This window comes from Colobus angolensis, unplaced genomic scaffold (assembly GCF_000951035.1).
Source record: "Colobus angolensis palliatus isolate OR3802 unplaced genomic scaffold, Cang.pa_1.0 Scaffold11, whole genome shotgun sequence".
In the NCBI taxonomy this organism is placed as follows: Eukaryota; Metazoa; Chordata; class Mammalia; order Primates; family Cercopithecidae; genus Colobus; species Colobus angolensis.
In genome coordinates this window covers 2,125,107-2,137,514 of record NW_012112030.1, presented here as the reverse complement: position 1 = coordinate 2,137,514, position 12,408 = coordinate 2,125,107, and the positions used below count along the sequence as shown (strand labels likewise).

The 12,408-nt window shown below is 48.3% G+C and overlaps 1 protein-coding gene across 7 annotated transcripts in view; it reads left to right on the top strand.

The window, feature by feature from the left end:
• ING4 (inhibitor of growth family, member 4) overlaps window positions 1-11,151 on the top strand; it is a 13,186-nt gene extending 2,035 nt beyond the window's left edge. Inside the window, exons 2-8 of one of the 7 annotated variants that reach the window (XM_011951990.1) lie at window positions 4,593-4,664; window positions 8,324-8,490; window positions 8,667-8,772; window positions 8,948-9,053; window positions 9,297-9,444; window positions 10,321-10,382; window positions 10,492-11,151. In XM_011951990.1, coding sequence (XP_011807380.1) covers window positions 4,593-4,664; window positions 8,324-8,490; window positions 8,667-8,772; window positions 8,948-9,053; window positions 9,297-9,444; window positions 10,321-10,382; window positions 10,492-10,531 — 701 coding nt within the window. In that variant the 3' untranslated portion in view covers window positions 10,532-11,151. Of the gene's footprint in view, window positions 1-4,592; window positions 4,665-8,323; window positions 8,491-8,666; window positions 8,782-8,944; window positions 9,054-9,296; window positions 9,445-10,320; window positions 10,383-10,491 lie in introns of all 7 variants that reach the window. The other 6 variants (XM_011951982.1, XM_011951975.1, XM_011951967.1 and 3 more) reach the window with 6 other exon arrangements.
• Window positions 11,152-12,408: the final 1,257 nt, after the last annotated feature.

The window sequence follows — 12,408 nt, the reverse complement described above, 5'->3', positions numbered from 1 at the left end:
GAGACCAAGGCGGGAGGATCACCTGAGGCCAGGAGTTCAAGACCAGTCTGGCCAAAATGGTGAAACCCTGTGTCTACTAAAAATACAAAAATTAGCCGGGCGTGGTGGCCCGCACCTGTAATCCCAGCTACTCAGGAGGCTGAGGCAGGAGAATCACTTGAACCCGGGAGGGAGGGGGAGGTTGCAGTGAGCTGAGATCGCGCCACTGCACTCCAGCCTGAGCAACAGAGTGAGACTCCGTCTCAAAACAAAAACAAAAAGGCTGAGAGTGGTGGCTCACGCCTGTAATCCTAGCACATTGGGAGGCTGAGATGAGTGGATCACGTGAGGTCAGGAGTTCAAGACCAGCCTGGCTAACATGGTGAAACCGTCTCTACTAAAAATACAAAAATTAGCTGGGCGTGGTGGCAGGCGCCTGTAATCCCAGCTACTTGGGAGGCTGGGTCACAAGAATCCTTTGAATCCGAGATTGTGCCATTGCACTCCAGCCTGGGTGACAAGAGCGACATTGCACCTCAAAAGAAAAGAAAAGAAAGTTAGAGGAGAAAAGATCATGCCAACTGCTGCAGAGATATTTTTTAGGATAGGTTTAATAACACCGTTAGGTTTGGTAAATCAGCGGTGACTTAATCTTGTGAACTGGTGGTAGCAGACCTGAAGTTGTAGGTTTAAACAGTAGAGGCATTTTATTTTTTTTAATTTATTTTGTTTTAGGTGTTTTTGTTTGTTTGTTTGTTTTTGAAACGGAGTCTCGCTCTGTCACCCAGGCTGGAGCGCAATGATGCAATCTTGGCCCACTGCAACCTCTGCCTCCTGGGTTCAAGCAATTCTCCTGCCTCAGCCTCCCGAGTAGCTGGGACTACAGGTGCCCGCCACCATACCCAAATAATTTTTGTATTTTTAGTAGAGACAGGGTTTCACTGTGTTGGCCAGGCTGGTCTTGAATTCCCGACCTCAGGTGAGCCACCCACCTTGGCCTCCCAAAGTGCTGGGATTACAGGCATGAGCCACCGTGCCAGGCATTTTATTTTTAATATATATATTTAATTTTTTAGACACAGAATCTGGCCATGTTGCCCAGGCTGGTCTCAAACTCCTGAGATCAAGTGATCTGCCAGCCTTGGCCTCCCAGAGTGCTGGGATTAGAGGCGTGAGCCCCTGTGCCCGGCCAGTAGAGGCATTTTTAAAGTTTTAGGTGGAGTCTTGGGAAGAGATTTTTCTTGTACTGAGGGGACAAATATTCATGCATTTATTCAAGTATTTTACTGAGTACTTGCTCTTTGCAAGTCATAGTTCTAAACACTAGGGAAACAGGAGAGAATATGATAGCCATGTTCGGCCTGGGGAGACAGATACCAAATAACTAATTACACAATTATTATTTTTTTATTTTTTTGTTTTTTGGAACAGTCTTGCTCTTTTGCCCAGGCTGCAACCTCCACCTCCCTGGTTCAAGCAATTGTCCTGCCTCAGTCTCCCGAGTAGCTGGAACTACAGGCACAGGCCACCATGCCCATCTAATTTTCTTTTTTTTTTCTTTTTTTTTTTTTTTTTTGAGACAGCGTCTTGCGCTGTCATCCAGGCTGGAGTGCAGTGGCCAGATCTCAGCTCATTGAAAGCTCTGCCTCCCGGGTTCACACCATTCTCCTGCCTCAGCCTCCTGAGTAGCTGGGACTACAGGCGCCCGCCACCATGCTTAGCTAATTTTTTTGTATTTTTAGTAGAGACGGGGTTTCACCGTGTTAGCCAGGATGGTCTCGATCTCCTGACCTCGTGATCCACTGTCCTCAGCCTCCCAAAGTGTTGGGATTACAGGCGTGAGCCACGGCACCTGGCCTAATTTTTGTTTTGTTTTGTTTTTGAGATGGAGTCTCGCTCTGTCGCTCAGGCTGGAGTGAAGTGGTGCAATCTCAGCTCACTGCAACCTTCACCTCCCGGATTTAAGCAGTTCTTGTGCCTCAGCCTCTCAAGTATTTGGGATTACAGGTTTCACCCTGTTGGCCAGGCTGGTCTTGAACTCCTGGCTTTAAGTGAGCCACCCGCCTTGGCCTCCCAAAGTGCTAGGATTACAGGTGTGAGCCACCGTGCCTGGCCCTAATTTTTGTATTATTAGTAGAGATGAGGTTTTGCCAGGTTGCCTAGGCTGGTCTTGAACTCCTCGCCTTGAGTGATCCACCTGCCTTCCAGCGTGCTGGATTACAGGCGTGGGCCACTGCGCCCAGCCAACTAATTACACATTTATTTAATTACAGTTGGATAAGTGCTTTAAAAAGGTAGATAGAATACCTTGACATAGATCTAGGGCAGTTCACAGAGCCTTGGAAAGTTGAGTTTGAGCTGAAGTTTGGAAGAACGAACGGGAATTTAATAGGCCAAGAGGGATGGGGTGGATGGGATGAGGAAAAGCAAGCAGTGCCTTCCAGCTAGAGAGAACAGCATGTGGAAGGCCGAGTGGCAGGAGCAGAGGCCAGTTTGAGGCAGTGAGAGGAGGCCAGTATGGGCAGAGCAGAGCACAAAGGGAGACAGAGGTGAGTTAAGGCTGGTGTGAGGTAAGCGAGGGCCAGAAAGCGCAGCACATCTTCAGAGAAGTAGGAGGTTGCCAGAAGGTTATAAGCTGGAGAGTGACTTGATGAGGTTTGCATGTTTTATTTTTGTGTTTTGTTTTTGTTTTTGTTTTTTTGAGTCAGTGTCTTGCTCTATCATCCAGGCTGGAGTGCATTGGCGTGATCTCGGCTCACTGAAACCTCCACCTCCCGGGTTCAAGGGATTCTCGTGCCCCAGCCTCCCAAGTAGCTGGGATTACAGGCGTGTGCACCAAGCCTGGCTAAGTTTTTGTATTTTTGGTAGAGACGGGGTTTCACCATGTTGCCCAGGCTGGTCTTGAACTCCTCAGCTCAGCTGATCCATCCACCTGGGGCCTCCCAAAGTGCTGGGATTATAAGCATGAGCCACTGTGCCTGGCCAGGTTTGCATTTTTTAAAAAGGACATTCTGGCTGCTATATGGAAGTAGATTGGAAGTGTTATGTGTATAATAGAGGATACCAGGAGACTATTTGTAATTTGAGGACAAAGAGCTTGGAGGCAGAGATTAAAAATAAAAGAAAGGGGCTGGGCTTAGTGGCTCATGTCTATAATCCCAGCACTTTGGGAGACCAAGGCGGGAGGATCACCTGAGGCCAGGAGTTCAAGACCAGTCTGGCCAAAATGGTGAAACCCTGTGTCTACTAAAAATACAAAAATTAGTCGGGTGTGGTGGCCCGCTCCTGTAGTCCCAGCTACTCCGGAGGCTGAGGCAGGAGAATCACTTGAACCCGGGAGGCGGACGGAGGTTGCAGTGAGCCAAGATTGTGCCACTGTACTCCAGCTTGGGCAACAGAGCAAGACTCTGTCTCAAAAAACAAAAAAGGAAAGGAAAGGGAAGAGCTTTTTTTTTTTTTTCTCTTTCTTTTTGAGACAGAGTCTCAGTCTGTCACCAGGCTGTAGTGCAGTGGTGCAATCTTGGCTCACTGCAACCTCCACATCCCAGGTTCAAGTGATTCTCCTGCCTCAGCCTCCTGAGTAGCTGGGATTACAGGTGCGCACCACCACACCCAGCTAAGTTTTATATTTTTAGTAGAGACAGGCTTTCGCCATGTTGGCCAGGCTGATCTCAAACTCCTGACCTCGTGATCCACCCGCCTCAGCCTCCCAAAGTACTGGGATTACATGTAGGCTTGAGCCACCACACCTGACGGGAAGAGCGTTTGTAAAGGAAGGTCACTGAAGGCGAAAAGGGTGGGATAGCCATGCAGAAATGGAAAGGTTTTGTAGAGAAAGAGTTAAGCATGGCCTGTCATGAGAGAACTGATAAATCCTGTCACAGATAAATCCAGAGGTTCAGAGGAAGGAAAACTGAGCTGCACTTTATTTTTTGTTTGTTTGGTGTTTTTTTTTTTTTTTTTTTTTTAGATGAAGTCTCCCTGTCTCCCAGGCTGGAGTGCAGTGGCACGATCTTGGCTCACTGCAAGCTCTGCTTCCCAGGTTCTTGCTATTCTCCCGCCTCTGCCTCCCGAGTAGCTGGGACTACAGGCACCCACCACCACGCTGAGCTAACTTTTTGTATTTTTAGTAGAGATGGGGTTTCACCATGTCAGCCAGGATGGTCTTGATATCCTGATCTCGTGATCCGCCTGCCTTGGCCTCCCAAAGTGCTGGGATTACAGGTGTGAGCCACCGCGCCCGGCCATTTGTTTTTGAGGCAGGGTCTTGCTCTATCGCCCAGGCTGGAGTACAGTGGCTCGATCACGGCTCACTGCAACCTCTGCCTCCTGGATTCAAGTGATTCTCATGCCTCAGCCTCCCAAGTAGCTGGGATTAGAGGTGCACACCATCACACCAGGGTAATTTTCATATTTTTAATAGAGATGGGGGTCTCGCCATGTTGGCCAGGCTGGTCTTGAACTCCTGGCCTTGAGTGATCCACCCCCTCGGCCTCCCAAAGTGCTAGGATTACAGGCATGAGCCACCATGTCCAGCCTGAACTGTACTTTAAAAGGAGCTGTAAGGCCTATGCACAGTCAGTCCTGTGATTCTCTGTTTCTCTCTTCCCTAGGTATTGAAAACCTTCCCTTTGAATTACAGAGAAACTTTCAGCTCATGAGGGACCTAGACCAAAGAACAGAGGGTACGTATAGAGTAAAAAGTTTTGGTATAAAATGAGTGTGTGTAATCATTTATTTTTCTACTTGATGTTACCATATCATCTGGTATGATCTGGAGAACTGTGACTTCTCTCTCTCCTTTTTTATGCTCTTGGAATTCTTAAAACAGGATAATGATCCTCATTTCTGTATCAGCTTTTTCATAACAAAGAGTGTTGTGAAAACACCGTAAGAATTCAAAGATGCTATGTTCTTTATATCTTCCTCAAGAAGAGTTAGCCAGGCGTGGTGGCTCACACCTGTAATCCCAGCACTTTGGGAGGCCTAGACTGGCAGATAACTTAAGGCTAGGAGTTTGAGACCAGCCTGGCCACATGGTGAAATCCCATCTCTACTAAAAATACAAAAATTAGCCAGGTGTGGTGGCATGTGCCAGTAATCCCAGCTACTCGGGAGGCTGAGACATGAGAATCGTTTGAACCTGGGAGGTGGAGGTTGTAGTGAGCCAAAATCATGCCACATGCCACTGCACTCCAGCCTAGGCAGCAGAGCAAGACTCTGTCTCAAAAAAAAAAAAAGAAAGGAAGAATTAAAGAAAATCAATTTGAGTCATTTCTGCTCTCCACGTTTGATACATTTATAGGATGACTAGAATGTTTCTACTTCTCTGCGTTGTTAATGTTACTGTCACAAATTCCCTGTGTGACTTTAGACTGCAACATATGTTAGTAGATGGGAGGTTTGCTATATGAGAAGTCCTTAAAAAGAGAAAGAAAAAAGAAAAGAAAGAGAGGAAAGAAAAAAAAGTAGTAATTGACATCAGGATCTCTACACCGTTCACACTTACAGAAGCATTAGATACCATCTCCAGCCTTGAACATTGAGCAAATTTGGCTGCATTGGGGCATTCACTTGGTTTCTTCAAATCAAAGATGTCTATTGGAGCTATTCCCGTACCCACTGAAGGATCTGTAGTCTTGTCTTCCATTCTGTGTAGCCATATTCAAGGATGTAACAGGTTGGTTTTGAGATACATGAAGCTGTGTCTTAAGTTGCTCTTGAGTTTACACATGAAAAGGTGAACATCATTGAAAACCCTGGACGTCGTTCCCTGAGAACTGCCTGCCGAATGGTGAGAGCCAGATTGCTTTTTTTGTAACACAGTTGTAACGCTTGAGTTCATGCATGGAAAGACCAGTTGGAGATTATGGAACTATATGCTTTTTCAGCTTCCTCCAAGGGCCTGGAATGAATGGAGTATAAACAGTATATTCACAGATCCTTCTGGTTATCTGTTGGTGCACTACGTTAGAGTCAGACTTGTCTCTTTCAACTGACATATTTGTGAGTCCTACATAAATATCAGTAAACATCTATAGACTCAATATCCTGGGACATTACCATTCTTCCAATGTTAAAACATTTGGGGCCGGATGCGGTGGCTCACACCTGTAGTCCCATCACTTTGGGAGGCAGAGGCAGGTGAGTCTCCTGAGGTCAGGAGTTTGAGACCAGCCTGACCCACATGGGGAAACCCTGTCTCTACTAAAAATACAAAAATTAGTCGGGTGTGGTGGCGCATGCCTGTAATCCCAGCTACTGGGGAGGCTGATGCAGGAGAATCACTGGAACCTGGGAGGTGGAGGTTACAGTGAACTGAAATCACACCACTGCACTCCAGCCTGGGTAACACAGTGAGACTTGGTCTCAAATAAATAAATAAATAATAAAATAAAATAAAACATTTGGGAGGCCGGGTGCGGTGGCTTATGCCTGTAATCCCAGTACTTTGGGAGGCCAAGGCAGGCAGATCACTTGAGGTCAGAACTTTGAGACCAGCCTGGCCAACATGGTGAAACCACATCTCTACTAAAAATACAAAAATTAGCCAGATATGGTGGTGCACACCTGTAGTCCCAGCTACTTGGGAGACTGAGGCACGAGAATCCATTGAACCCAGGAGGCAGAGGTTGAGGTGAGCCAAGATCATGCCACTGCACTGTAGCCAGGGCAACAGAGCGAGACTCCATCTCAAACAAAAGAACGTGTTTGGAACAATATCTAAGATGGACAAACAGGAAAAAAAAAAGTGATGGAAAATAAAATAAGTTGCAATGATGAGCCAAATAGGGTGGACAGCCTGGGTGCAGTGGCTCACACCTGTAATCCCAACACTTTGGGAGGCTGAAGCAAGTGGATTGTTTGAGCTCAGAAGTTCAAGACCAGCCTGGGAAGTATAGTGAGACCTCATCTCTACAAATAATGTTTTAAAAAAAAGTATCAGAGTGTGGTGGCATGTGCCTATAGTCCCAGCTACTCCAGAGGCTGAGGTGGGAGGATCATTTGAACCCAGAAGTCGAGACTGCAGTGTGATCCATGCCATTATACTCCATCCAACCTGGTCAATAGAGTGAGACCCTGTCTCAAAAAAAAAAAAAAAAAAAAGAATAGAAAGATTAGCAGAATTGGCCGGGCGCGGTGGCTCAAGCCTGTAATCCCAGCACTTTGGGAGACCAAGGCGGGAGGATCACCTGAGGCCAGGAGAAACCCCGTCTCTACTAAAAAGTACAAAAAAAAAAAATATATATATATATATATAGCCGGGCGAGGTGGCAGGCACCTGTAGTCCCAGCTACTCGGGCGGCTGAGGCAGGAGAATGGTGTCCCGGGAGGCGGAGCTTGTAGTGAGCTGAGATCTGGCCACTGCACTCCAGCCCGAGCGACCGAGCAAGACTCCGTCTCAAAAAAAAAAAAAAAAAGAAAGATAAGCAGAATTGTTACATGGATGTTGGAGTAAGGTTTAATTTTAAATTGTATTATATACCCAACTACTCAGGAGGCAAAGTGATAGAATCACTTGAGGACAGGAGTTGGAGGCCAGCCTAGGCAACAAAAATAAGAAAGAACCTGCGCCTGCCTCTGAAAATAAACAGATTAGGCCAGGCATGGTGGCTCACCCCCTATAATCCCAGCACTTGGGGAGGCTGAGGCAGGCAGATTGCTTGAGTCCAGGAGTTCGAGACCAGCCTAGGTAATATGGAGAAACCCTGTCTCTACAAAAAAATAGAAAAAATTAGCCCGGCGTGGTGGTGCCTGAGATGGGAGGATCACCAGAGCTCAGGAAGTTGAGGCTGCAGTGAGCCATGATTGTGCCACCGCACTCCAGCCTGGGCGACAGAGTGAGACCCTGTGTCAAAAAGAAAAAATACTAATAATTTAAAAACGTATGATACTGATATACAGACTTGGAAACCAGCAACAGCAGATGACTCAGCCTGATTTGCGGCAGACAGAACTGCTGTGGGATGTTTTTGAGAAGGAAGCAATGGCTTTTGAGACAAAATTCAAGAAGCAGCAAGCCCTTCAAAGAAGCATCTTCAAACATGGACAAAAATACACGTCATATTAATGTGGCGTGCAAAGGATCCCTTGCTGTGTTTCAATAATTTAAATTCCCACTATGCTAGCAATGTTTTCAGCACCTTGAACGGACCTTTAAGGCAAATATTGTCAGTATGTTCCATTACTTGAGTGCATGGCACAGTACCTCTGAACATGCAGTACTTTTTAGTTGGAAGGTTATGCTAGTCAATGGAAAAGGTGCAAAGAACAAGAGGAAGAAGTGTGTTTCACCTATAGCCACTCAGGGGCCATTGTGACCAGGCCTCTGTCTCTGTTGTAGACCTGAAGGCTGAAATTGACAAGTTGGCCACTGAGTATATGAGTAGCGCCCGCAGCCTGAGCTCCGAGGAAAAATTGGCCCTTCTCAAACAGATCCAGGAAGCCTATGGCAAGTGCAAGGAATTTGGTGACGACAAGGTGCAGCTTGCCATGCAGACCTATGAGATGGTATGGCCCTGTTCATGGCTCCCCACCTACCTCCCATCTAATCCTCAGGGTCTTAGACCCCTCCTTCAACTGTGTTGTCTGTTTGGGGTCTGTGAGATCCCCAAACTCTGCCTTAACCTATTTTCTTCCATTGGAGATAGTTTAGTAGCTCTCCTTTCTCCTTCCTTTCCACCCAGGTGGACAAACACATTCGACGGCTGGACACAGACCTGGCCCGTTTTGAGGCGGACCTCAAGGAGAAACAGATTGAGTCAAGTGACTGTGACAGCTCTTCCAGCAAAGGCAAAAAGAGTGAGGAGGGGGGCGGGGCTGTGAGAGGTGGGGCGAGGATTCAAAGGGAGAAGTCAGCGCTTCATCTGGTGGGAAGTGGAGCACCAGGTTGGAAACGGGGAGAGAAGAGGACTTAACCCATCTTTCTATCTCCCTGCCTTCTGGCTTTCCCCCTCTTCCCTAGAAGGCCGGACTCAAAAGGAGAAGAAAGCTGCTCGTGCTCGTTCCAAAGGGAAAAACTCAGATGAGGAAGCCCCCAAGACTGCCCAGAAGAAGTTAAAGCTCGTGCGCACGTGAGTGTATCAGGGAGCCCTTTGCTAGACGACATCCTCTTCTCTCCTGGTGCCCCTCCCCCAGCCTGCACCGCCCCCTGCCGTTTTCTATATCTCTGCGCCAAGAACTCTTCTTATCATTTTGGTATCTGCTGGAGAAGCCACAAATCGTGTGCCCTACCAGGATCTCCTGCCACCTCCGAAAGCCTCAGGCTTTAGCTTCCCTTTCTGCAGATGACACTTTCTCTTCCTCTTGGCATGCAGAAGTCCTGAGTATGGGATGCCCTCAGTGACCTTTGGCAGTGTCCACCCCTCTGATGTGTTGGATATGCCTGTGGATCCCAACGAACCCACCTATTGCCTTTGTCACCAGGTCTCCTATGGAGAGATGATTGGCTGTGACAACCCTGATGTGAGAAACATTTTGCCTCAGGATGGGGGGTTGTGAGGGGCATGAAGGGAGTGGGTACAAGAGGAAAAATCCCACAGTTGAGTACTGGGACTTCAGAGTAGAAGAAAGATGGGCTGGGCGTGGTAGCTCTTGCCTGAAATCCCAGCACTTTGGGAGGCTGAGGCAGGCAGATCACGTGAGGTCAGGAGTTTGAGACCACCCTGGCTAACATAGTGAAACCCCTTCTCTAACTAAAAATACAAAAATTAGCTGAGCATAGTGGCACACGACTGTAATCCCAGCTACTCGGGAGGCTGAGGCAAGAGGCAGGAAAATTGCTTGAACCTGGGAGGCACAGATTGCAGTGAGCTGAGATCCGGCCACTGCACTCCAGCCTGGGCAACAGAGCAAGACTCTGTCTCAAAAAAAAAACCTGAAAGCCTGGCGCTGTGGCTCATGCCTGTAATCCCAGCATGTTGGGAGGCCAAGGTGAGCGGATCACTTAAGATCAGGAGTTCAAGACCGGCCTGGCCAACACAGTGAAACCCCGTCTCTACTAAAAATACAAAAATTAGCCAGGCATGGTAGTGTGTGCCTGTAATCTCAGCTGCTCGGGAGGCTGAGGCAGGAGAATCGCTTGAACTCGGGAGGCAGAGGTTGCGGTGAGCTGAGATCATGTCATTGCACTCCAGCCTGGGCAACAGAGTGAGACTCTGTCTCAAAAAGAAAAAAAGAATAGAAGGAAGATGGTGGGAACTGGTTGACCTTGGGACTTCCAAGAATTCTCCAAAAGGATGGAGTCAAGGACAGGATGTTCCTAAGGAATCTGGAGGGGCTTTCTCTCCTTCCTCTGGCCCATCCTGGCCCCTAACTACTGCTTCTTTCTTCCTCTTCCAGTGTTCCATTGAGTGGTTCCATTTTGCCTGTGTGGGGCTGACGACCAAGCCTCGGGGGAAATGGTAAGTGGCAGGAGTGGGAGGGTCCCTAAGTGGCAGGAGTGGGAGGGTCCTTAAGTTGAGTGGTCAAGGGCGTTCTCCCTTTCACTCACTTTCCTCTCCCCTTCTCCAGGTTTTGCCCACGCTGCTCCCAAGAACGGAAGAAGAAATAGATAAAGGCCTTGGATTCCAACACAGTTTCTTCCACATCCCCTGACTTGGGCTAGTGGGCAGAGGAGTGCCTGTGCTGGGGCCAGGGGTTCAGGGAGAAGTGGATGGCACAGTACTGTCATCCCTTCTCCTCCCCTCTCCCTACTCCCGGTGCTGAGGCTGCATCAAAGCCTGGTAGGGAGGGGTGCCGCAGCCACTGACGGTATGTGCTCTCCTTCAGCCCTCTCCCTTCGGAGGGACGTGGTCTTGCCCACTGCCCTTTTGCCTCCATGCTGAGGTTGGTGCTGTATTTCAGAGGGAGGGTCCTTTGCATTCCCCTTGCTTTGTATTTAAGGACTGGGGCATAGCATGGGGGCAGCCCCCAGACCCCTTCATCCCCCTCCTCCTGTGGGAAGGGCTAGGTGTGATCAACACTTTTCTTCTCCATTCCCTTCCTGCTTTTTTCATGGTGGGGGATCCACCAGGTCATCTAGGCTCTGGCCCTAGTTGAAGGGGCACCCCTTCCTCTGTGCCAAGAGGATTCATCCTGGCCTTGTGAATGGGAGAGGGGGCAAGGTGGAATGCAGATAACTCACATGTAAAAGGAACTTGGGTAGGTAAATAAAAGCTATACATGTTGGCCTGCTGTGTTTATTGTAGAGACGCTGTTTTAGTAAACGTGCTGAGCATTCTTTTTGCATCCTCTGGGTTGGATACGATGTGAGAGGACGGCATGCCAGAATCAGGACACCACATGAAACCAGAGTGGTGCCTCTGTCCGAGAACCCACAGGTTCTCAACTTGGGAAAGACAGAGGTGCTGGAGGGTGGGCCTCAGACCAGGGGTCTCCAAAACTTTGTAAATTGTGCATCTTTTCTCCATAAAACGTCTTTCACTTAATTTCCAATAAATGATGTATTTGTGCTATACATGTGTACTGCTATACTATACATTAGCTTGACTTTTTTTTTTTTTCTTTGATGCAAAGTCTCACTCTGTTGCCAGCCTGGAGTGCAATGGCGTGATCTCAGCTCACTGCAGTCTCCGCCTCCCAGGTTCAAGTGATTCTCCTGCTTCAACCTCCTAAGTAGCTAGGATTATAGGCATGTGCCACTACATCGGCTAATTTTTGTATTTTTAGTAGAGACGGGATTTTAACATGTTGGGCAGGCTGGCCTCGAACTCCGAACCTCAGGTGATCCGCCCACCTCAGCCACCCAGAGTGCTGGGATTACAGGTGTGAGCCACCGCACCCAGCCTGTTTATTTTTTTGAGACGGAGTGTCGCTCTATCACCCAGGCTGGAGTGCAGTGGTGCGATCTCAGCTCACTGCAACCTCTGCCTCCCAGGTTCAAGTGGTTCTCCTGCCTCACCCTCTCGAGTAGCTGGGATTACAGGCATCCACAACCATGCCCAGCTAATTTTTGTATTTTTGGTAGAGATGGGGTTTCGCCATGTTGGCCAGGCTAGTCTTGAACTCCTGACCTCAGGTAATCCACCTGCCTTGGCCTCCCAAAGTGTTAGGATTACAGGCGTGAGCCACTGGGCCTGGCCTACTTTTTTTTTTTTTTAAGAAATCAGCCTGGGCGCCGTGGCTTACGCCTGTAATCCCAAGCACTCTGGGAGGCCAAGGCTGGCAGATCACGAGGTCAAGAGATGGAGACCATCCTGGCCAACATGGTGAAACTCCATCTCTACTAAAAATACAAAAATTAGCTGGGCATGGTGGCGGGCGCCTGTAGTCCCAGCCACTGCACTGAGCTGAGAGCAGCTGTAATTTTTGTATTTTTAGTAGAGACTGGGTTTCACCTTTTTTTTTTTTTTTTTTTTGATGGAGTCTTACTCTGTCTGGCCGGAGTGCAGTAGCATGATCTCAGCTCACTGCAACCTCTGTCTCCCG